General features: G+C 41.4%; 2 protein-coding genes across 5 annotated transcripts in view; one reads left to right on the forward strand and one right to left on the reverse strand.

Annotated features, from left to right (window-relative positions):
• Nucleotides 1-2,987, forward strand: part of LOC117499643 (striatin-like) — a 29,295-nt gene extending 26,308 nt beyond the window's left edge. Inside the window, exons 15-17 of the mRNA XM_034152171.1 lie at nt 37-177; nt 888-1,076; nt 1,401-2,987. Coding sequence (XP_034008062.1) covers nt 37-177; nt 888-1,076; nt 1,401-1,570 — 500 coding nt within the window. The 3' untranslated portion in view covers nt 1,571-2,987. The remainder of the gene's footprint in view (nt 1-36; nt 178-887; nt 1,077-1,400) is intronic.
• Nucleotides 2,988-4,859: 1,872 nt separating this feature from the next.
• vit (vitrin) lies at nt 4,860-26,219 on the reverse strand. 4 transcript variants are annotated; one of them, XM_034152393.1, is made up of 23 exons: nt 25,942-26,219; nt 21,008-21,098; nt 20,721-20,786; nt 20,017-20,173; nt 19,799-19,932; nt 19,644-19,721; nt 18,420-18,608; nt 17,717-17,761; nt 17,091-17,129; nt 16,960-17,010; nt 16,023-16,085; nt 15,325-15,387; nt 12,396-12,470; nt 11,556-11,621; nt 11,042-11,104; nt 9,987-10,049; nt 9,685-9,732; nt 9,235-9,306; nt 8,885-9,032; nt 8,697-8,800; nt 7,647-7,873; nt 6,695-7,208; nt 4,860-6,175 (listed from the first exon to the last, which is right to left on the reverse strand). In XM_034152393.1, the coding sequence occupies exons 2-23, from the start codon at nt 21,039-21,041 to the stop codon at nt 5,997-5,999; spliced, it is 2,478 nt and encodes an 825-aa protein (XP_034008284.1). In that variant the 5' UTR covers nt 21,042-21,098; nt 25,942-26,219; the 3' UTR covers nt 4,860-5,996. The 4 variants fall into 4 exon arrangements, with proteins under 4 accessions (XP_034008284.1, XP_034008285.1, XP_034008286.1 ...); XM_034152394.1 differs by having other exon boundaries at nt 21,008-21,117; XM_034152395.1 differs by lacking the exon at nt 11,042-11,104 and having other exon boundaries at nt 25,942-26,218.
• Nucleotides 26,220-26,360: the final 141 nt, after the last annotated feature.

Raw genomic sequence — 26,360 nt, forward strand, 5'->3', positions numbered from 1 at the left:
AGTCAACATTAATGTATCTGTCTTTCTGTGTCCCAGAGCTGGGGATCCCCTCCTCAGTAGACCTGGTATCCAGTGACCCGGCCCACCTGGTCTCATCCTTCACTAACGGAGAGATCGGACTCTTCAACATGGAGACCCGCCAGCTGGTCCTCAGTCTCGAGTCCAACTTGGAGCCGGGTAGGTTTGCCAAGTTAAAGGCTGCAGCATTTAGACCTCGATCAGTACCATTTTACATTGGTTTCTAATCTTACAATAATAATAAAAAACACCCTATACTATAAACTATATACCACGTGTTGAATTCAGCAATGAAGAGGAAGTAGAGTCAGAAAATATGGCTCTTGAGTAACATCTAGTGGCAGCTATAGGAAAGGAAATCATAAGCAGACACATCTACTGACCTAAAATGTGTTTCTGTGTTTTGACCAAAAAAGATAATACAGTAAGACCTAATTGTGCATAATATAACAATGTTTATTGTATTTGTAGTTTTACTCACTTTACTCGAAATGCATTGCGATTCCCAACATTATTGACCTGTCCATTATAACTTTTTTTTAAGAAAAAAAATGTACAGAATACCCAAACATCTTTGTGACTTTTATCTCATGGAAAATTGTAATGTTTCATGAGATAACATTGGCTATATAAATGTTCTTCAAAACGTTGACTTGAACACACCAATGCTGCGTATGCGTCATATGAATAATGTATTTGACCAGCAAAAAAATATAAATCGGTTATATAAATATGAGACTGATCAGATGGCCTTTGGAGATAATGCTTTCAGACAGTTTCAGCTACTGATCTCATCCAGATGGACTGCCCCCCCCCTGAGTTCCCTCTCCTGCTGTGTGACGTCTAACGTGCTTATCTGTTTCCACCAGGCACTCCCTGTCAGATCAATAAGGTCCTCAGCCACCCGACTCTTCCCATCACCATCACCGCGGAGGAGGACAGACACATCAAGTTCTTTGACAACAACAGTGGGAAAATGATTCACTCCATGGTGGCTCACCTGGACGCTGTCACAAGCTTAGCTGTAGACCCCAACGGACTGTACCTCATGTCAGGCAGTAAGTACCAGAACATATACATGTTATATGTATACATAGTATATAAAGAACAGTGATCTACTTATTTATGAGCAACTAAAAGGCCTTAGGCCTATTACAGCCGTATCCTATTGATTGATTGATTGATGTTACACTTTGTATATCATTTTTTACCTACCTGCTGAATAAACAGAGATGATTCAGTCACTATAATGTAAAGTGGATCCGGAGTGTGCCTTTATAAAAATGTCTATACTTTTACAGTCTGATCTCTTGTAATCAGTTTAACACTCATCCATAGAGAAAACAAATGAATGTTATATAACTGGTCATGTCGTTTCGCAGGTCATGACTGCTCTATCCGTCTGTGGAACCTGGATAGTAAAACCTGCATCCAGGAGTTCACGGCTCACAGAAAGAAGTTTGACGAGTCGATCCACGACGTGGCGTTCCATCCAACTAAATGCTACATCGCCAGCGCCGGGGCCGACGCTCTCGCCAAAGTGTTCGTATGACGCGGAGCTGCGTGTCCCCCTGCAGCCCCGCTCTCGGACTCAGCCTCCCATGATCAGGGACCAATAGAGACACAGGGGGGGGGAGGACCTTCAGGCAGGGGTCCAGTCCCACCTCTCACAGCCCACTGGTTTCTTGTCCCACTGGCAGACTATGTAGCCTCAAAACGGACCGTGACTCTCCATGACGAGGGTCGGCAGGGAGGGCAGTCAGGAGGAAATCTGCTCTCTTGACCCCCCCCCCCCACCCTCTACCATCCAGGCAGGCCTGGGTGTGACCCGCCACAGCACCCCCCCTCCTCAGACAGACTCACCTCTGTAACTAGCAGGCTCAGGACAAGTGTTAGAGCGAGGAGTGGATAAATTAGGTTTCAAGCCGGTCTTCTGCCCCGTGACTTCACGCTCATCCCAAATCCCCCTGACCCCTCAACCCTCTCACATACCAGGTCCGGGCTCTTTTACTCCAAGTCAGGTTTTGTGTTGTGTTGTTCCAGAAATGTGGGGTACTGAAGGCTCACTGGAGCTGTCGTGGCAGCCTCTCACTTCTTCTTCTTCTTCTTCTTCTCTGCTTCCCAGACTGACTCTGCTTGCTGGCCTGCCTTTATTTTTTCCTTTTTAAAAACACGTATTGACAAATGTGCCTTTGCTTTAAAAAGGTCTTGAAAAATGTTATTTTAACAAGCTTGTTTTGGGGAACAGGGAGGGAGGGGACGGCGGAGAAACGGAGCTGGATGGTCACAATGTTGTCAATTTTAACATTGGATGTAAAATTACAAATGCTTATAATAAACAAAAATATATATTCAGTCTTAAAATTTACTGTGCAGCGTGAGTTTGAGTGCTCCTTTTTGATAAGTGTGGTTGGGGAATCAATTTTGTGCATTTCAAAGCTGGTAGAGTGATACAGACCATTAAATATAATGCCTGTTTGTTAGATTCAAGTAACTGTACACTTCAGAAGTAAGATTGCAAGCATATGTGTCCAAAGTAAACCATCTTGGTTAAATAATTACAATTCAAACTTCTAGATGTCCATTTTAGGAATAACTAACTAATTTTGGCCAGTTTGCTCTTGTGTGAATTGAATGGCTTGTACTGTATGTAGTTTTCCCCAATTGTGCGGACATGCTCGACTACAATGTGATGTATCATGTCCGGATATTTACAGTAGTCCAATGTTTAGCAGAAATTAGTGCAGTACTGTGGGACTACTTGGAAATAATGAGTTCACCATCCAACACTGAGGGAAGACAAAGAAATGTCTCTAGTTTACTGGAGGACAAAGCTATCCTGGGTTTAAAAAAAGACAAGTCAATCAAGATGTTGTACGTGTAGAGTGCAGCTTCAAATGAGCCATTTTCTCAGTCACTGGTTTGTATATGAAAGTATGTTCAAAATAAAACCTGCTGTAAAATGTTTACTGGGCTCTGATGTTGGTCATTTGGCAAACGTTCAATGGATTCTGTGTGTTTCGTTATGAGATACAGCTTGATCCTGTTTTTTGATACATTTTGACTAATTGAACTTATACCGAATTAGTCATTAGCAGCTTCTATTTGCTGTATATCTATGGACGAACACACACACACTGGATTACTGATACATAAGAAAACTTAGAAGCTCAGTGATTCTGGGGCTACTGCTTCAGTTATAACAGTTTACTTTTTCCCTAAGATTTCCAAGTGGAATTGGGGACAAATCTTCGCATTGACATGAGAGATAACGATAAGTGTTAATCACTTTGCTTTTTAAATCATGTGTATTTTTGTGTGTTCTGATTTAGTTAAAAATACGAAAGGAGTGCGATTTTGACAATAATAACATCCAAGAAGAAACATGAAAAACAGCCACTTTACATTCTCTTCATTTTCTTTATTTTATTAAAAATTGCAACAAAAAAAAATATTGATCAATTATGAACATTATTAGCGAAAGGCTTTTAATATGCTTATGTACAAACAGGACATAACGGGAAGAAAATCATAAATACTCTTTCAACAAAACGGAGAAATGCCTGCGAAGTTAGAAGCTACCACACTGTTAAAAACAGAAGCGAGGAGACGAATGGGTCATTCCAGAGATCACCTATACAAAGATATACAATCTCCTCGTTCCTCACTTCTCACACAAGTCCTTGTTCCGTGTTGTTGATTTTTCTGACTTTCACATAAGCCTCAATTCAACTAACACTCATACCAACAGCAATATCAGCACCATAGTCTTTGAGAGGAACTTTAACTATGTCCCCATTATCAAATCTCTCCTATTAGGAAGATTAAAATGCACCAATTCTAAGAAAGTTGATCCTCTTAACAGAGAATTGTTTAAAAAGCACCATATTATGAAGTTTATGAAGAATGTTAAGCCATAAGAGGAAGTGCTAGGCAAGCTTTAAATCTATATTTCTCTGTAAGCACCATGTCCTAGTAAGTTAACTTAATGTTTGTTTATCATTGTGGTGGTACCAGTTTATAATAAGGCTCCTTCTTATAAAGGTGCTGGTGTACTGGCGGACTTTCAATTTTGGCTTGCCAAAATACAGTATGTTCTCCTAGCATGCTACATGCTTTAACAAGCTTGTCGTTACAAACACTGGTTGCTAACAAATGAATGTTATGCTTGATGCTCCGCAGCTCTTTTCCAGAAGAGCAGTACGGTGGCCGAACAGGTGCAAACGCGCCAAACACTTGCATAAGGAGAAACACACTGCACTTTCAAAAAACGATGCAAATAAAAAAATACAAATGTGCCAAAACACATGCAAAGGAAGAAACATCTTTTACAATATGACAACATATGCGCAGCATTCAGAAAACATTCACCAAATTGACGAAACATGCGCAGGGTTTACTAAAAGTGCTGCATTAAAGGTCCCCTATTATACTGTTTTTCAACTATATATTATAGGTCTCAGATATATAGAAAACATGTCTCTGAAGTGTTTGGCTCCAAATACCAAACAGATCATGCATTGTCGCATCCCATAATCCCCTCTGTTTCAGCCCTGTTTCAAAAGTGCTGATTCTCTGTCTTTTACTTTAGATGAAAATAAGGTGCCACTCCCCATGCCCCTCTGAGAGATATTTGGTTAAAAAGAAACACAATGGTGCTGGTGAGGAGATTCAGGTGATAAGGTGGGGGTTACCTTGGTGGTGATTGGCTAATGGTTACACAAGCCAATGACATCATAAAGTGGCCAATATCTGATCAGCTCATTTTCAGACAGGTTTTTATAAAGATGGACCAGGACAAAAAGTGAGCGAATCTTTTTTCCTGAAACTTTCAGAATCTCTTTCCACAGAGGAGACACATGTTTATGTATAAAAGACATGAAAAAGTGGATTTTGCATACTAGGTGACCTTTAACAAAACGTTGCAAATGAAAAACGAAGCAAAACACAACGGAAACAGGGACACTAAAAAGTGAAGCATACAGCGTGTGACGCTTGTTGATGTTCGGGGATTATAAAGTTGGCCCACTGTCACTGTTGGCAAAGTTAGTCTGTTTCATAATTGTAAGTGTTTTGCCATTATTATTGAAATGACTAGGTTAGCTAAGTTAGCTAGCTAGCAACTGATCTGCAATAGTATCGGAAGGAATCATGCAATTACATTGTTAAGATAAGACAATAAAACATGCATTTTAGTACGTTTCCAGTAACAGTGCATCGTTTTTGAAACTGCAGCGTGTTTCTTCTAATGGAAATGTTTTGGGCCGTTGGGACCTGTCGGCCACCGTATGTCTGAGGTGTAACTATGCATTAGAGAGGTGTACACAAGAACTATAAATACATAATCGTGCCAGAGGAGGATAAACACCAGTGCCTGTAAGGGGAAATGTCACAACCCTAAATTGTTTCTGATTAGTGCCTTCTAATTCAATGATTTACTACCTCTGTCAGGTTTTGGTTGTTTGTGTGTTGCTTAGTTTATCTTAGCAACACAGTTAGTAGGATTACGGAAAAACGACTTGCCCTATATTTATGAAACTTGTTAGAATGGCCTTGTCGGCGATCTTCAAGTGCCATTCTTGGTAAACCCCTAGTTACAACTTATAAACCATTTATAAAGGATGACTCTTTAAGTTTGTGGATAAAATGAATAGGAATACTCTGGTCTCTTTACAACACCAACAGAGAACAAATGGTACCACAGTGTGCATGAGATGTCACTGTTAATGTAAACCCTTTACCATTAGCACCATCTGTATATTTGGGACCGAATAGTATTTCACTTTGAGATTTGTTTTTTGTCCACAATCCTCACCTAAATTTCGAATCACCTCCCTGTTTAAATATGGGGGCGCTGCAGCCAATCCAGCACCGCCATCTGGGCACCAGAGTGAGTACATTTACTATCAGTGTTCCGTTAAGACGGCCCAGGATCAAGATGTCCGTCTGTACTCCTCCTCCCCTCCACCCGTGCATCCTCAGTTTCTAGGCTGGGAGTTGAACTCCTGGCAGATGTTGTTGATGATCTTGGGAACAAATTTGTAGAGGTTGTCGAACTCGTCCACGAAGAAGGAGTGCTCCTTGTCGGGGTCTGTGGCGATGTACTCCAGCTCATCGTGGGCTGCCCAGGCGATGCCGATGGAGTATGCAATCACACCTAGATCACAGGGAGGGACAGCAGGTTACACACACAGGCCTCACATGTGTTTGTCACATCAAACCCACACTGTTTGACACCTCACTGTGGACTGACACACACCAGAGGAAAGTACGTTTTGGATAATTATATTGTTTATACTGGGTTGAAGCCTATTTCCTCCAAAGTGTAACCCGCAAACTGTATCCCTGTTCACAGAGAAACAATAGTTCCTCATTGTATTTGAGAGAATATATCCAGGCAGATATCCACATGGCCATCAACCACCTGACAACACAAACTTGGCAAAACAAATGTAGACATAAAAATACAAGCAGAAGTTAGAGGAAAATGTATTTGGGGTTAATGTCCCTTTAATTGGGAAAAAACTGATTTAATTATTCTTATCATGCTTTTACATTTTTGTTCAGTGCACTTAAAAAATGTTTCATAGATGGAAGGACATAAACACTTCGTGACCTGATCTTATTTCCCTAAAATCTCCTTCTTTTTCAGATTGTATTTTGGTTGACCTCTCACCTTGGCTATGGACAGCCAGTGAAGGCGCCCTGACATCATCGTAGGAGCGCCCATCTGTAATGACAATCATGATCTTGCGTTTGTTGGGTTTGGATTTGCTGAAAAGCTGATCTGCGGCGAAGGTGATGGCAGCGCCGGTGCTGGTCCCGCCGCTCCAGTAGTCGACGCGTTTGATGGCGTTCAGTAGCTCGACCTTGTTGTTGTACTGGCCGAAACCAAACTCCAGCCTCTGCTCGTACGTGTACTGCACAGCCCCGACCCGCGTGTCGGTGTCAGAGATCTCAAACTCCCGTGTGATGTTGGCCACAAACTGAAGCACTGTGCGGAAGTTGCCGGTTCCCACGCTGCTGGAGCCGTCGATCACAAAGGCAATATCATTGGCATTGAGGCAAGTTTTACTGCACAGTAGGCGGTCGGTGTCACACACTCTCTTCACCAGGGGCTGCACGGCCTTCCTCAGAGCAAACCAGCTGGACACAGGCAGGGAGTAGAAGCCGTTTGTCCGACACACAGCCTGTTGGATGAAGGCCACACTTTGTTATTAAAGAGGACATATTATGGTTCATACTTGTATTATGGGTTTCTACTAGAACATGTTTATATTCCTAACTGTTCAAAAAAAACATTTTTATTATTTTTCTAATAGTGGCTGTCTGAATATACCTGTATTCACCCTCTGTCCGAAACGCTCTGTTTTAGCACCTGTCCCTTTAAGCTTGCCTCCCGAAAACATCCGGGAAAAATATGCCAGAACTTTACAAAGGTAGTTCTCAAGTTTGGGTAAAGCCAAGTTGAGCCAAATCTGATTGGCTTGTTTAAACCCTCGTTTTCGCACATTGTGGGTCGGTAGGCACTCTATAAAAGCAACTTTACGTGTACAAGCACTGGAAAAGTGAGTTTTCAGGATATGTCCCCTATAAAGCACTGACATACCTGTATGAAAATACTCCACCTTGTCAACAAAGTTGGTCTCAACCAGGTTTTGTTTCTCATTATCATCCGCCCCCTCGATGGTGACAAAAAATATGTTGATGCCAGACTCCCGAGCGAGCCGAGACGCCTCCTCCACCTTGTCTGTGGGCCAGCCATCCACCAGCACCACAGCCACATTAGGAGCCCCTCCACGGTTTCCGTTGGCATCACTGAAGAAGTGCTTGTTGATGTAGGAGAGGGCCTTTCCTGTCGGTGCACCAGGGGGCAGCATGGACACGTTAGATCATGCAACTGTCTATAGTGTTTAAAATAAAGAAATGTATTTGGGAGAAGACAAGCTAAAGAGGTAAAAAAAACTAAAAACATATAGATTACTGAGTATGAAAGTAAATAAAATTGACACATTTTGAAAAATAAATATAGACCTTTCAAAGTGCTTATTATATAGATTTAGTGGACTGAGATTTTTGGAAGATCTAGTTCTCTCCTAACCAATATGGGCAGACTCTGCTGCATGCCACATAAAGACTTTACAAAGTAGATTAGGTACAATTGCATAGCTTTAACGGTATACCGTCACAAAAATAGTGATATCCTATCATTTAGTCTTGGTGGTCTAAACGATGGCAAAACAGGAGAGGCACTATTGGGGAGAAGCTTTTACAACCACTCGCACTGTTGTATGATTAGAGAGCACTTTTGGGCAAACACAAACAACACTATTGTACGTCAATGCAACATTTAGCAAGTCATAAAGACACATGTGGTATTGGATGCATGCTGACGCACTAACCCGGCAGAAAAACAGCACGTTTCCTCTTAAAACTGACCCCTATGTGCTGGTAAAACCAACTGCTTTCTGGTCAGAGCGGGGGGGGAAACACGACTTACAGGAAGAAGGACTATAATTTACCCAGCAGTGTCTTGCAGCAGATTTAGATTTAATTATATCCTTGCATGTGAAAGTGTACCTCGCTTGTTAACCATGCGATAATTGAGCCTCTTTTCACTTTCACACTTTAGTTTATAGGCATTTAATGTATCTGGCAGCCAGCAGCGGGTCGCTCACCTACATTGGAGAGGCCTCCCTTCTGCCCAATCTTTGCTATGGCAGACTTCACCTCTCTGGAGTTGGAGTAAGACTTCAGACTGATCTCTGTCACAGGGTCATCCCTTTAGACAAAGAAAAATCATTAGCATAATGTTTTCTTAACGAAAAAATGGCCGATAGCATCACAACAGGAACAGTGAGGTTACCCGTATTGGATGAGGCCCATCATGGGTCCGGCCACACCCACGTTGATGGTCTGAGCCACCTCAGACAGGAAGTCCTTCTGGATCTTAAAGCGCCTCTTCCCAATACTCCAGCTTCCATCCATCAGGAAGACCAGGTCCACTTTACAATCTACGAAAAGAGGACACATCTCAGGGTTGCAACAGTAAACACAATATTGTGTTTGGTAATACTTTTCCTTTTAGGTAAATGTTTGACATTTGAAACTTGGACGCAAAAGCAACGCTAGCAAAACAGTCAATGTGACAGACATTAGAGGCACCTTGTGACATTTTTTACCACTGGTGGCAGAATAATAATTTGAGGTACATACCTGGATCTCCTTGTGACACAGGCACAGGCTCAGGTGCTCTAGGTACAGGTTCCTGTTCCCTCACGGTAAAGCCTGCAAATCCAAGAAACACACATTTTAAAAGCAGTGATCTACTTTTTGATCTTTTCTTTTGCAATACAAAGCTTTTGCAGAATTAGCATGAAGGTTTGTTTGTTGCATTTTCATTGAATGCGGCAAAATTGCAGCCATTCTCTTTTGAGAGAACCCAAAAGTTATCCAGTATTTGCGGTGGCAAGAGTTATGCCAAACAGGAACTGGTTTTATCCTCAAGCAACCGTGCCATTGACTCCAAATCCAAAACCTTTAAATTACAGGCTGTGCAGAAACCTATATTTCCTTGGATAGCCTCGGTTTGGTTTGTACTTACAGTCCAAACGAGTATTTACTGGCAAGATGACTCTTTTGGGGGAAAAGTGCAAGCTATCTCACCTGATTCATAAGGATTAGCATCAGGCTTCCAGGCATCCACTGGCTCCACTGCACAGATGATATCATAGAAGCTCAGCATTAGCACTCTACCACAAAAACACTCACCATGATAGCTACAGAAAAAAGTTGATTTATTTCCCATGAAATGGAAAATATTGAATTTTTTTTAAAGCTCTACTCATTATTAGAAGGCTATAGCAGCAGCAGTTAGGAATTAGTATTGCTTTATAGATACAACATGAGTTATACAATTTTTCCTGGATACAAACAGCTGTTTTGACGCCACATTAACCAATGCTCACCTCTAGTATGGGTTGTATCCAATGGCACTCTACGGTTGCCATCTGATTCTGGGGTGCGAGGCACTAAAAGTAAAGACATGTTATGTTAGTGCTGACAGACTGTGAAACAAACACATGTAAACACACCAAAGTGTTACAGCCTGCGCCTATCAGCCCCAGGTTTCATTTGGTTGGATTGTGGTGCCACTCAGTTTTCCAAAACCATGTCCCTTCTACTTATTTAGATTTGGACGTCTGCTGTATCATCAAACAGATGGAACCATGGCCTATAATCTGAAAGTGAGGGCTTTCTGCATGCTTTCTTGTGTCTTGTCAATGTGCCATATTGTAAGTGGTTTCACGTTTTGTAGTGTTAAGACTGTGACTAAAAACAAATCAAATGTGCTTACCTTTCTAAGAACTTAAAGGAATAGTTTTTGCATTTTGCATTACATAATTCACTTTCTTGCTCCTGTGACAGTTAGATGAGTAAAAAAGGCAATAACAGAAGACATTTTATATAAACACTAAATGGAACAACAAATACATATATCGAAGTAATGAGAAGCAAGTGAGAGAAAAACAATCTGGTGATCCATTTTCCAAGTCTGATGTAAATCATTTTCACCTTTGGTTATGACTTAAGAATGGGTAAAAATATATAATCTGTGAAACAGGTGGGGGTGGGAGTGTTGCACACAATTGTTAATACACATATACGTACATTGCTCACTTTAGCCCATTGTGGCCAAAAAATGATCTAGATCATCTGGTTGTACCCCCTATTTATTTTGAGATGGAAGATTAATTCTGGAAACTACAACGATTATTATGACAAAACCTTTTTTTCACCTGTTTTTAAGTCATAAACAGGTGAGAAAACCATTTAGATCTGACTGATAAAAATGGATCCCCAGAATTTGTGTTTTTCTCACATGGCTTATGTAGAAGTCCTGAGAAAAATAAAATGGAACATGATGAGAGAGACTTAGAAAAACACCATCCAAACATATAACAATGTAAAAACCTGAACCCAAAGAATTGTTAGTTCCAAATTAGAATAGAAAAACACTTACGGTACGGTCCAAAGTTATAAAACCAGCGTTCATATTCTGAGAAATCAGGCCTGTGATCCCGAGCTAGAGGAGGATGTTGTGAAACCCGTTAGTATTCCCACAAAAAACTTCAGAGGGAAAAGCACACATTTCCATGGTTGAGATTGGTCATAGTTTCCCCAACCAATCCCATACCATTGAAAACATCGGCTTTGTGCAGAATTATCACTCACAGCGTCTCATTCTCACATGCACTAAGAATAAACCTGCCCTATGATCTTATTTTCCACACTTCACAGGAATCTCTCATATGGCAGGCAGATGGCAAACACAATGTCCTGAGAGACACATTGCATGTACTTACAGCTGGAGCCAATTCAACACATACATGGTCAGCAGATACCTCCCTCTATCAGTCACACTAGCATGCCATGTTTGCACATGCAACATAAACGGTTACAAGGTGTAGTGGCCTGCCACTATGAAGGGGGGCAGTAGGCTACACATCAAACCGTAATGTTAGACTTGATCTTACCTGTAATCTCAGGTGTATCCGTCTCACTCCATGTGTATCCTGAGTCTGGAGCTGCATAACTAACATCTGAATGTACAGCAGAGAAGGTGCTGGTATCAGCAACTACAATGGTAACACTAATGATACACCAATTAGCCTCTGCTGCATTGTATTTAGTGCGTTTTAGCAAATGTTAGCATGGTAAACTGGTATGGTGAACATGGTTAACATTTTACCTACATGTTAGCAATGTCCTTGTAAAAGATGGATGTATTACAATGAGAAAATCTTCTCTTTTTCTTAATACATTCATGTTGTGAACATGTTAGCATGCTGACGGTAGCATTTAGAAAGAGTAGCTAGCATGTACAAAGGACAATATTTTGGTAGCGTTGGTCGTTCTGGTTGCCCTCTGTAGTCTGAGTAGTATAACCCTATAACATTTTAGTAGGCTTTGGGTTGCATACATTGAAACAGTCCATGTGGAGCAGGTTGTGTGGAGAGCAAAAGAGGCTAAACACATTGGCCAAAATGATCAGTACCCATTGGCTATTGTCTGAATACAATTGACTTAAAGTAGCTCGATTCCAGTTTATTTCACAGCCTACTCACCATAGAGTAGGCTGTGAGACAATACAAATTCTTCCAAAATTGTTCTTGACTTTATTGGGAGCTTTATCAATCAATTTTCAAAGGCCACATAGTTAGCACCAGATTCATAAATTAAAACCTAAGTTAATCTTAAAGATTGCAGCCATACCATTACTTTAGTCAGTTTAAAAAGAAATAAAACGTTTACATTTGTATAAGAATAAACAAATGAAATGTTCAAAGAAGGATGATCTATTTTGTATTTGGTACCTGCTGGTCGTCGAGCTGCAGGGAACCAATCAGGACGAGGAAAGGAGGGAGGTGCCCAATCCCTTTTGGGAAAAGCTGTGCAGAGGAAGATTAGAAAACTGTAGGACAAGCAGCAAGGAGGAGCATACTTGTGACCTCCACTAACGTTATTCGTGGGGTATGCACAAGATGTTCAGCCTTGAGTCAGACACTAATCATACATTAGTCCCTTAGACAGACAGTGACTGAGCGGCTAAAGGATGTTTTAGTGAAGACATACTCTTCCTGAAAGACACAGGAAGCCCCATGTGTTTCTAATTTTTCAGTTTTGTACCTGCTGCTTTTGGCATGACAATTGGTCGACAGACACAATTGTTACATGGCAAAAGCATCAGGGAGTATACTTGACCTGACTCTTGCATGGCCTGAGATTAATCAAATATGATTGAACACTAGAAGCCCTAACCGCTGAGCGAAACAAAAACACTGCATGCATCTATCTAAACTGGCCGAGCCATGACACACACTTCAGTAAACCCCTCCCTGCGGTGGATGGGTACCTTACACAAACACACGGCCTGGGTTCTGAGGTTCCCATCCAATAGCAGCTAGAAAGAGCCCAGCGAAGCGTGGGAGTATTATTCTAAAGTTGGTGTCAAACTAGGGACAGTGTAGATAGTGGGGACGCAGAGATTAGCCTAATCTGTGGCTGGTCAAAGGCTGAGCGCTCTACAGCAGACAGTGGTGTTGTTTTTTCTAATGAAACAGGTGCTTTAAAAGGATTGAGTTTAAATCTCTTCTGATCATGGCCACTTCAGTGGTCACTGCGGTCAGAAGTTCAGAGGAGGATCGGGCAGGGCCGCCCCTGGCCAACTTGTGGCCCCACGCAAAGTTATATGATGAGGCCCTCTGTGTCGCGAGCGTCGACGGGACGGGATGGTGCTAGTGGAGCCTCGCAGCGATGAAACTGTGGCGCGCTTACACTGTAGGTGCGCCCCATTTGCGCTTCAGATGATGCTCCCTCCGCAAAATGAAGAACCCTCCGCAAGATGAGGCCCCCTCCGCGAGGTGAGGCCCCACGCAATCTGCGTGATCGGCCTGTAGGGAGGGGCGGCCCTGGGATCGGGATACTGACCCTCACCTCAGGTTGTTGCTCAGTTATAAGCAATATTCATAACGCTCATTGTCATTTCAGAAATGTAAATGTTTAGTTCAATTCACCTACTGTAAAGAATCCACTGTAAATATTGCAAAAAACTAGCATTACTATTGTGAGGCTGTAGGCCTCAAACAACCAGCGAGGTTGCACTTTACAACCATGTCTGTCCAAAACGTTTTATCGTGTTAGACATTAGTGTGAAATGGTCCTAGTGTATACAACGTGAAATTTAAACAAAAATGTGTTTTGTGAGGTTGCTGTGATCTTAACTTCTCACCTTTGTCTTTTGTTTTGTTTGTGCCAAAATGTAAAGGCCGCAATTATTTGAATGTGACGTAGGTACAACCCAAAAACATAATTCCCCCACCATGGCCATCGCTGTGTGAAGGCATAACAATGACAATGAGGTAACAGCCGTAATACTTAACCTTATAAGTAATAATAAAATGTGTCATCATTTGTAATCATTTTGTTATAAAGCATTATCATTTTTTTTTAATGCTTTTTACTATAATTATACAGTGCATTTTTATAACAATTTATAAACACGGGGTCATGGAAAGTGTTGCATTTTAACACCAACAACCAGAGTCTTGAGATGTTTTACAGAGGTTTTTTCATTAATTATTTTGGCTGTCAAGTGGGCATATCTCATTACAAGTGTGAGTCTTAACTGCGTCGTAATGTATCCAGAATGCTAAGCAATAAATGCAAACATCTGTGTAGAGCAGCCGGTTGGCAAATCGACTCGGGAGTAAACCGTTAAACTCATAAACTCCAAAGCCGGCAAACATCCACCCTGCTGGAGTGTCCTTGAGAAAGAGTCTGAATCCCTTCTGGCTCCAGGGGCGCTGTGTAGCTGATCCTTACCTCTGACTTCTGACCTTGAGCTTAAAGAATTTCCCTAAGGGGTTAAATAAAGTATCACTAGTTATCCACAAGCTACCTATCTGAATAGCTGCTCTGTGCACCGGTCAGACACTCTCTCTCAGCATAAACAGACAATGATGCCCGGCTTAAAACAGCTCACACTGCATTTTAGGAATCATATCATACAATCAAGCACAATTTAAACGGATATGGCTCCATCTAATTTTAGGGATCTATGGTTTTGCATTCCACAGAAGCCAAAACAGAAGAGCATTCTTCAGGGAGCCAAACCCAGGCTGGTTTGACCGTCTAGAGCTTTCTATTCCTGACAGGCTGGAGAGAGGATCCAGATCCTGCAGCACGGTGGATGGGTTCATGTGCCTCTCTGGGAGAAGCACCGGGCCACTGGATGCTGCTGCTTTCACCTCTCTCTTCCTCTCTGCAGGCTTTAAAAAGCTAAGGGAAAAGACCATTCCAGATGGGATCTGTCATAAGATGTTATTACTGTACTGACAGATCACCATTCTCATTGTTGTTTTATTGAAGCGTTTGCTCAGGACAGTGGGGATTCGACACAGGATGAAATCAGGACAGTGATAAAACATCTGACTTGTGTCTCTTTGTGGTCATTTTTAGTAACTTCCTGTTTTGTGCATGTCTCTTTCTCTTTCAGTGATACTTTGCAAGGCGGCCCACAGGACCTGTCCTTGGTAGTACCCCTCATAAATCCGTCCATGGGCCGCCCATTGAACCACAGCATCGCAGAGGGAAAACATTAGTGCTGCTTTATGCAATATTTTGTCTGAGGTTTTGTTGTTCTAGGTGTTTCCCTGTTTGATCAAACCTCTTGATACTTTATATCAGTGAGTGTGTCTAATGGTGCATTGCGTGAACTCCCGCTCAGCGTCTGGAGAGACTTACCGGGGTTTGACTGGCTCATGGTTGGAGTCCGCTCGGGTGGAGCCGGCTGAACCCTGTTAAAAGCTGTTTGTAGCAATGAAAAACAGGCAGATAGAATAAAAGAGGAAAAGAAGGGAGAGGGGGGGGGGGCAGAAGAAAACTTCAGTTCGGGTGGCTCCATCCACAAATGCAGCACAGCTGTTTCTCTTCAAGTGAAAGCATTTTCTCGCAGCATGATATCAAAAACGAAAGGATATATGCTGGGTGCGTTTACAGGCCTTCATTTGCCTCTTTTCATCTTGGAAAATGAAAACACGTATAAGAGGATGTACCCGATGACAGAGAACAGCAGTTATCGTGGAAGGAATGTTAGCTGAGATGCCTGATGGAGTGGATTAGTGTTGACCCCGGGGTGAAGATCACAGGGGCTTATGGGTGTGGATACGAGGGTCAGACTTACAGCGGCCCACGTCTCCTGGATTCTTGTTCGCAAAAAGACATCTGTCCCCTGTGCTGCCCTTGGCCCACATTCCCGCCATGTCTTGTTGAATGTGTGTGTGTGTGTGTGTGTGTGTGTGTGTGTGTGTGTGTGTGTGTGTGTGTGTGTGTGTGTGTGTGTGTGTGTGTGTGTGTGTGTGTGTGTGTGTGTGTGTGTGTGTGTGTGTGTGTGTGTGTGTGTGTGTGTGTGTGTGTGTGTGTGTGTTAATGAAGAGGCAGACCTGGGCCAACTGGAGAGGAGGGTTGTCTCCTGATAGCTGAACCTGCGTCTGGTCTGCGCAGACCTGGGGCCGAGAGGGTGAGACAACTGTGTTACGAGACAACATGAAAACACATTCTTACTTTTCTATGCGCATTGCTATTGAACATGGTAAAGGTTAAACATCTCGACTTTGAAACACAACAGAACAGGGTAATGCTTTACATAAGGTTCCTTGTAATAAGGTAATTATGCCTTGTAACATTATTATGCATTACAAAGCATTACAAACACATTTATTGACTATAGCGAACATTGTGCTTCATAGCAAAACTATTGTATTTATATGTAATATTTATATTCACATTTATCTATCTTACCACATCTAGTGTTTTAGTTGGGTAGTTGCAAAAAGCACAGTTGAATAAGTGCATGGTTAACTGCTAATAAATGCATAATTAAAAAATAAATAAGTAAAGGTGTAATAATCACATAAGGTAATACATGTGTTTGTATTGCTATTATTAACTATTATATGAAACTTGTATTTCATTGTATTAATGTTCTTAAGCAGTCTTTAAGTGCTTATCAATGATTTATAATTGAACAATAAACAGTTATAATAGGTTTTAAATGCTTTTTAACATTATCAAAAGATAATAATGTTACTTAGCATCTTAAAAAGAATCTTGAGAGCTGTTTTACCCTTATTACATGAACCTTAATATAATTAGAATGGAAGTTGGGCTTCTTCTGAACATCTGGTCCAGCCCAGGGTTAAAAGACTAGTACAAGTATTTAAAAGCATCTGTTTAAATACAGAACAGAGATGCCATGCAGGGTTTACAGATATCAGCACAAAGATAGAGCAAAGAGCCACTGGAGGAGTGGAGTGAAGACAATCCCTGGTGAAGGTAGAATGAAAAAAGACACATCATGATGATTAAAGTTGTTTTTACCTGCACTGGTACGTTGTGGGAATCTATTGGGATAGGCAGCTCCTCTGAATACTTTGGAGAAATGCCACGGTTTAGTTCAAGTATTATAGCTGGTGTAAAGGACTTTCCAAGAGAAGTGAGTATCAACATACCTTGGCTGGGAATCTTTCCTTGAGCATTCTGTGACTGTCCTATCCCAGTGATGAGCATGGGCGAATTTAGACAACACAATTGTAATGTAAATACAACATAGTTTAGGGTTAAGCATATCTTTATCACCCAGGCCTGTTTACACTTTTATGGCTTGAAAGTCAACTGAAACGATTTCCAATTTTAAATACACAAGTTGGACCTTAGATAATGACAAACTTGTTTTGAAAGCAAGACCACTGATACCCTTAGTACACAATAGGGATGGGACGATATTGGATAAATTGCGGATCAAAATAAAAAAAAGCTTGCACTCAGTTCATCGTGGTCATTTTCCATTATCGGGATGATAATTAATATCCTCATTATTAGCTTATATAAGACATTTAGTTTTCCCCTGAAAAAGATGATCACTAAAAAAAGGTGTGTCCCATCTGTGCTGCAATACATGTCTTGACAAAAGAAAGCTAAAGTGATTTAGCTAAAGTTTAAGTGCACTTTTAAGATTACACTATTCCCCGATGACTGCATGCTTCATGAGATAACACATATTTCGGCATACATCCCAGTGTAAATAAACAACCCTTACAACACCCCGTGCCACCCTTCTGTGCTTTGCTCCACTTACTTGAACCTGCGGTTGCCACAGAGGCAAGGTATGGGTGACTGCTGCCTGGATAGAACAAAGACAAATGGGGTCCCAATAATGGAGAGCAGAGAGATAATGTTACAGAAAATGAAGGAGAAAGAGACGGTCGGGAGGTTGTCTGGCACACCGCCCATCTAATTTACACACATACCTTAAGATATTGCAGTATTGTCTGCTCTCTTTAGCCGCATTTCTATCCAAAACAGGGCGGATGACTCGCAGTGATTACTCTCTGATAATGTTTTAATATAATAAGAGCAATGAAGGCTCCAATGATCAAGTGTACAGTGAAGTCAGTCAAGCAACGGAGCTGCAGCGTGCTACTTTTACAGACCAGCTGCAATTTGTCATGATTGCAGTTGTGACTTGTAATTACCCGCTGCAATCATTTGTCTTCATCATTCACTTTCACACAAATGAAAGCTTGTTCTTGCAAACAAGCATTTCTAGCTACAAGCAGCTAATGTTAGGGAGACGTCAGCTAGGCGGGGCGCTGCTGCAGTGGATCGTCTGTGCGGACCGGTATTATTGGATCATTAACAGCATCCTGCATCCAAGTAAATACACAATCCTGCACATAGCATACATAGATCCATTGATTTAGGTGAATGAATTCACTTTTTGTACATGTATGTATGCAACAAAAAGCGTTAAAACAATGATGTAAGTGCAGTTAAATCACCTGCATCCCTGACTTTATGGACAGCAGCCCGAGGCTTGGAAGTAGTGGGTGGTGGTGGAGGCACAGTTGTGGTGGTGGTGGGAGCCAGAGTGGTGGTGGTGGGTTCAGGTGTTGTAGTTGTGGTGGGTTCAGGTGTTGTTGTTGTAGGAAGCACTGTGGTGACCGCAGGCGATTTGGCCTCCTTTTGACCTGAAAGGAGACTATAGATTATGAAGGCGGTCCTGTACAAGACTGATGGATAGGGAGGAGGACAGTCACAACTTTGTCGTAAAGCATTCTTGACATTTTTCAATGGACTCCAACTACTCATTCAACAAGAGCGAAGTTCAACATGTCAGACTCGAAAGCAGGGATGTCTGCGTCATAAACTTTGCTCTCCGGAACGCACTTATTTTAAATCTAAGACATAATCGTGTTCAAAACTGGGCAAAAACTGTTTGAAAAGTGAAATATTTTAAATGTCGTTTGACACTTCATAGTGGTTATATGTCATCTAAATCTAATCTAGAAACCCTCAGACATTTTATCTATATTTCTCTTAGTTTTAACAAACATATCTAGACATATTTTGCCACGTGAAGCTAAATCATTGCATGACAGATAGTAGGGCTGTGCGATTATGGCAAAAATCATAATCACGATTATTTTTGTCAATAATTGATATCACGATTATTAAATACGATTATTCATTGACTTTGAAAACATCCATTTATTGAACTTTAAAACAAATACAAATAATAATTTGAACAGTATCTTTTTAACTGTTGATTACCCTGAACGTATAATTCAACTGAAAAACCAATACAAAAATAAATAAAATACGCAAATGCAAAATAATCGTTTTTTTCGATGATGTTGTTTTCGTAATTGTGGCAGGCCAAAATCGTAATTGCGATTAAAATACGATTAATTGCACAGCCCTAACAGAAAGGTTTCCAAATTGCATTTCTGCCTATGCATTGTGCCCTTTTTGACTACACACAGACTGTTCACATGCATGCAACCAAAGCCTGCTCATATTTTATTGGTCAGTACAACTCATACTTCAAACTCTGCCGATACAGAAATCTTGTCAAGTTCCCTTAAGAGATTAACTTTGTCCTATTAAAAATGTCATTGTAAAACACCAGCGAACAATTAATCCACTCAATAACAAGCGAAATGTTTTGCACCTATTCTTGTAAGAGAATCTTGTTGCAAGTGTAAAAATAACCCTTCTCTCACTTGTTTTCACGTAGGTCGGTCTTGAGGGCACGTAGTCCAGAGTAGATGGGTAGATCACTCCTTTCTTGGGCTTCCCCACTGAAACACAATCAAGTCAGCTGTGGGTTTGAGTGAAAAAGAAATGTGTTTGACATTGTTTGCTTCACCAATAATACCTGAGACCACGAACGACTCCCTCCACTTAGGTAGAGACAGAGAGCGAACCCCATTGGAGTTGCTGCCTTTGTAGAGGTTCTGCCCGGCCATCTTCCTCACTATCACCTTCCCTCCTGTGTTAGTGATGACGCCACTGTAGACACAAAACTAGTTATCAGATGTAACAAAAAACATAAAGGTATCTTTATTGCTTCACTATTATAAATCTGCTGTTAACCTGTGGATGGCTGCATTGCAGATGCTGGAGATGGAGGCGAACACGCCGGTCCCATAGACTTGCTGCTTTGTCTCCTTACAGTGAGCAGGACATTTGGCTATGAACTCTGGGAGATTGATCTTTCCCGCTCTGACATCGCACTCTATGTCTGGAACAACTGTGGAGGAAGTAGAAGAAGATGGTTGAGGACAAACTATAAGATGGGTCATAATTGTTGAGGTAACATATACGATTGTTTTGACCAAAATGTAATTAGATCTAAAATAATTGGTCAATTCATTGATTATTGAATTGCCAGAAGCATATCTGACACTGTGTTGGTAATCAAATAATTCTTCAAGCTAAAATATGAACCATATAAAGGTCTATTGGGCCATTGTAGGAAACAAATATAGATTTTTTTTTCAGGTGAGGAAAGTAATATTCAGGATAATAAATTGAGTTAATTTGTACGTTTAGGAAAAGTGTAGAGCGGTTAATCAACAAGAAAAATAGAATATTCTCTGAGATTTTTAAGTCAGACATTTGGAGATTTAAATTTGTAACACTTTGTTCATCATTTATTTGAATTATGGGATAGTTACTGTATGTCTATAATACATTGAAGTTATTTGAAGAATTAGTTAGTTAGTAAAGAGACAGCAGTGGAGACAATAACACTGGCACTGACGGAGATTACAGGAATACTTGTTGATCATGTCTACCTTGCTTTGGCTTCTTGTTCTTTGATCCGTTAGGCTTGGCCCAGCAAGCACAGGACAGCAGGAGCGCTGCGGGTGAGGCAGAGGGAGTTTCACATAATAGCAGACAAAGTATCATAATTATCTGTGTGTTTACTGTACACACAAGACCTCTCAGGGGGTGGTGCTGTTTGATGATGTGAATGTGCGGAAAGATAAGGGAGTTTTTTGGGAAATATGAAACATTATAATGGAGGATGATACATTCAAAACCAGCTGTACTCCTGCAGAGAGAGAGCCAGGTTGCTCACCCAGGCAGATGGCAGTGAGGGATGCTCTGATCATGATGGGTGGTGTGCCGGTTCAGCAGGTCTACCAGATGTCCTCTTCTAACCTCCCAACCTTGGAGAGAGAGGAGAAGCTGCAGAATTTCACTGTTCACCCCTCAAACTCATTTCCTGCTTTCTCACTAAAAGTAACTTTTGACACTTTGCTCAACATGTCTGAATGTGAAAGCGTTGTAGTGTCAGCTGGAAACTAGACAGAGTCAACTTGTGCCACTGTGGTATACTTTCCAGAGATTTGTTGATATATAGCAGACAGACTTCAGACTGTAACTACACACAGAGCTGAATGAGTCATCCAGCATCCGTAAAGAATTTTGAAAACATTTATTGTAACTCACATAAATCAAATATGGATTATATTTCAGCAAAACCTCTTGTTCTAATTATCTGGGTTACAAAAGGCTGAAAGTATTTGCCAGTCAGAAGCTTCACAGCGAACATCTGGGCTGAGACAAAGCAGTAAGCAAGATCTCTATCTATGGAGTCAGACTCAATTAGAGAGCACACACAGACCCAATTTAATGTATAAGGAATGGAGAGCTGTGTTCAATCAGATGGCTTCTTTGTTTGACTCTAACAACCACATGAAGCTGGGTCCCAGTCTGAACTACAGTATGTTTACAGCAGACACAGAAAAGGTCTGTCATTCCAAATCAAAAGGTATGATGAAATTAGAAGGCAAAAACAGGAGTTGGAATGTTGTAGTAATAATAGTGATACAACAGATAGTCTGAACAAAGACACAGGGTCAGAGAAAGTCTTACACTGGCTGGCAGATTAACTATCATTAGAACACCAGTCCATGCTCCGCACCACAGTGATGGGATGGAGCTCCCCTTGGAGAAGTGATGACTGACGCTCGGTGGTACAAGAGGAATGCTGAACCTCCCGTCTGTCACTGCCGCCACACACCGGCAGGTTCAATCTGATCAAGTGGTGAACATGTAATCATACAGCGACCTCTGAAGCAGGGTCAGCTGTGATGCAGTTCAAACTGTTAGCAAAACAAAGTATTACTGCGGAAAACGCAGTGTTAAGATTCACCTGTCACTCTAGCAAAGTTATGCCTAGATAAGTACGATTTTTATTTTTTTAAAGGCAAAACGTCATTGGCTTTATTGATTTTTTGTATCCATGATGATTGTATCTACTCGAGTTCAGAGTTGTACATAGTATTCCCATATGTAATTCATCAAATAATATCAGTCAATCACTCATTAGAGCACAAAGTAGGCTTTGACAGAAACATTTTATAATTTTTCAATATTCAATTCTGCAAAACACTGTCTGAATGCTAAAAATAAAGCTAAAGCTAGCAACCAATTAGCCTAGCAAGACTGGGAACTGCTTCTCTTATTCTTACAAAAAAAAACTTTATATCTAATTTTAATAGTTCTGAGATGTAAAATAGTAAGTTTTAAGTGCTGAGCTGTCACTTGGCCTGGCCCAATGACCTACGTGAGTCATGACCTACGTCTATGTTCTCCGGAAACATTAAGTCCCACAGCAACAAACATTACTGCATGGCTAACCACCATATTGGATCTTGCTAGCAACATTTTTGGCATATGGCATAGGTAATTCCGCACCCTACTCTGCTTTAAATTGGCATTCTGATATTTTGACTCTAATCCTAACTAATCTTAGTCCTCATACCCAAACTTAACTAACACAAATAACTAAGCCAAGAAGTAGTAGCCAATCAGAGGCAGAGTTTGGTTCATGCTTTTGCCATAAAAAGCATTAGGCAGGTCAAGTGACGTCATTCTGCATTTGAATTAGCCATGTGCCAACAAATGTAGACCGGTTTTATTTTAACATAGGCCAAGGATAAAGAGATAAAGATGAGAGTGACTAGAGTTTACCCTTGACTTACTGCAAACTACAGGACCTCAGGAATTCACCATTTCTAGCCAAGAAATTCTGCGATGTAACCCTCATAATACTACAACATGTTGGGTTTACACTTTGTATACTAATTAAAACACGTTTTTTTTAAAAGTATTAACCTTTATGATTTATAACCTTGAGACGCAGCCAGGTTAGCTGTTGGCTGCTTTTACTATTGTAACTGTAGCTGTAACTCAGCTTAATATTAATCTCTTTATTTTACTCTCTGCAAGAAAGTGAATAAGTGCATTTCCATAAATACTGAAAAATACATTCAAAACTCGAGCGTGAATCACCAACTGTCGCCCAAACGCATTTAGTGCTGGATTTTCATTTCATTGGTTTGAAGTAAACATGAGTGAGCAGTGTAATGAGGTAACATAACATATCATGTTAAATTCAAATGAATCCAGCTGCAGTTGGCAGTGATAGGAATTTCCCTGATGCAGCTCTACATTTTTATCTGACATTCATGAGCACTGACATGATTTTTCCACAGTGTTGTGCTTTGACAGGCAGATGGAACCTTGCTGCACAGTCAGGACTACAATTTGTCCTCGCGGGGAAAGATAGCTGAGGCCGGGAACAAGCTGGGACAGATATGCTTCATCTACAGTTAAGGAGACAGACCTGCAGCATAGAGGTGAGTCAGCGCGCTTCACTGGAAAATGAAAAATACAAAACTGGTCTGTCATACACCTGCGCCGAAACCTAGACCGTCAACACCTCTTCCCCAATGTAGAGCTGCTCCTAAAGAAGATTTCTGTTCAGTGACTTGTTCCTTTGAAAAGTCCTTTGATGACATCATTGTAGGACAAAATGAAAAAATGACAATGATTTGAGACCTCTTAATGTGTGTTCTCAGTGTGAGCCTCTAAATGCCTCCTTCTCCAAACAGTGAAACGTGGGGCAAATGATATCCTTTGACAAACACCGCAGGGAGTTTCCTGTACAGAGTAGATAATAGATCCTGGGGAGACACAATCTCACACACACACACACACACACACACACACACACACACACACACACACACACACACACACACACACACACACACACACACACACACACACACACACACACCCACACACACACACACACACACACACACACACACACACACACACACACACACACACACACACACACACACACACACACACACACACACACACACACACACACACACACTAACACAAGTTCAACTAAAGGATATAAACAACTAATAAAGCACGAGATCTGCTCAGACAGCTTTGGAGACTGCATGTGAGGGCTTTCAGACCACCGCTTACCACCCCCATAAATCACCAACAGGGTGGGTTACATATTGTGTCGGGTTGTATATCTTGCATACACCTGTCCTGAACTTCAGATAAGGCGTTGGTTGAGCACAGCTTCTGCTGGCCTTTCACCAAACAGATCTACTGCAGATCTCCTTTGTGCTAGGCGGGGACACACATCAAACAAACTATGAGAAGCCATCCAAAAAGTAAGCAAAGTAATTTCCCAAGCCACTGCAAGAGATGAAAGCTTCTGTCTAGGGGCCTCAGTCCCTTTCAAACCCAGGAGCTCAGACGGGTCACATATTTTGAGGAATTAAAGCGCAATTCACTGCAAAATAACATTCTACAATGTGGATTACATGCAGAAAACACTAAGATTACAAGGCCAAGCCGTTGCAGTGAAAATTGCATTTTCAGCTCCTGCAGGCAAATAATGATGCAGGATGAAAATCACACCTGGCAGCTGTATAACAGGTATACAATGGCTTTAATGCAAACAGGATGTACGGTAGCCATTAAAAACGCCGGCTCACAATGGGTTCTCAAAGCTTGGGCAGACCACACACATGTCTTAAAAGTGTTTTTGATAAGCCCTGATAATGCACCTTTACAGTGAACTTTAGGGCCACACAGCTCCATGCCAAACACATGGACTGTATTTAAATCTGTTCCTGTTTTAGCAGCACTCCCAGCCTGTGTTGGCCGGTCTGAAGGCAACAAGGGGACTGGGGCTTATTTGAGTATCATGACCCGCCAACAACTTGGTTTCACAGTGTTTCTGAGTGATGGCATGAGACAGTATTTACACACACCTAGTGCCAGGGAGTGTTCAATCCCAGCATTCACAGGTGTCAAAAGTGTACTGTAAGCATATTAGGTGTGCCAAGTGTTGTAGCAACAAGCCAACTAACCAACATGTCTCTACAAAGTCATCTCTGTGGACTTGTGGGCTGCTGCTGGGACAATATTTGTTTATTAAGCACAGAACAGGCTGAATTACTTTAATTCTTGGCACAGGCTTGAGTGCAAGCCACAGCCTGTCTGCTGCTGGACATGATGTATCAAGACCACCTGTGCTTAATCAGACATGTCAGAAGGAATACAAAGAGAAATGTCAAACATAATGTGCAAGAAATAAAAATAAAATCTGAAGAGCGCACTCTTGGGGTTTGTTGATTATAATACTTGCAAAATGAGTCATTTCAAAATAAAGGCTTGGGCCAGCCGGATAGAAATGTAAATACATAATAGCTGGATCATTTTACACATATTTTATAGTAGGCTGCTACAGTATGAATGACCATGAAATGGCTGAATTCATTCAGCTAAAACCCCCACTTGAGTAAAGAGGAAGAGGTGTTTACTAAAAAAAGGTTAAGACAAATAAACAGAGAGTAACAAGCACTGACTTTAAGCACGCTTGGGCAGCCTGTCAAACCCCACAAGCCCGGCTGAACAGAGTCATAAATTGTTTTTCAAAAAAAGGATGAACTAAATACGCAAGTAATCCGTGTGGTGTTGTTTAACATTCCTTACAGACTTGATTATCCAAACATAAGATGTCATTAGACGCAATGCATATCAATTACGCGCGATTTTTTAAATAATAATTAAATTAATTCACGCCACGCAGCAAACACAAACTCCCCTGTTCATATGGAAAATAATTGTAGCTTTCTGTTAAAAGTTCTCATCTCTGTAAAGCAATAAAGGTTAACTTACCTGGGAAGATAAAATAGTCCTGAAGGCGTAAAGTAATTCCCTGCGCACTTTTCCTTTTACGCGTTCATTGAAAAAGCAAATTAGGACCAGCAGGCGTGTGAGCGAGCGCTGAACTGTTCCACCTGGACTTTTACTCCTGCATGATCGGAGAGCTCATTAAAAGTGGAGGACGGGACGGGGCCAGAGCTTCCCCTCTTTGCCCGTCCCACTTCAGGCACCCAGCTCTTCACCCAGGCAGAAGCAGATCAGTGTCCCGGGGCCATCACGAGAGGATGCAGAGACTTGGCACTCCGCGGCACAGAGGTGCCAGCATCCTTTTGTTCGGTTGACATGGTGTTTAAACAGGAGAATCTACCACGTAGGCTAAATACAAAGTTTTAGCATGCCCAAGGAAAGAATTTGCTTAATTCGGCTGTAAG

Source organism: Trematomus bernacchii, unplaced genomic scaffold (assembly GCF_902827165.1).
Source record: "Trematomus bernacchii unplaced genomic scaffold, fTreBer1.1, whole genome shotgun sequence".
NCBI lineage: Eukaryota > Metazoa > Chordata > Actinopteri > Perciformes > Nototheniidae > Trematomus > Trematomus bernacchii.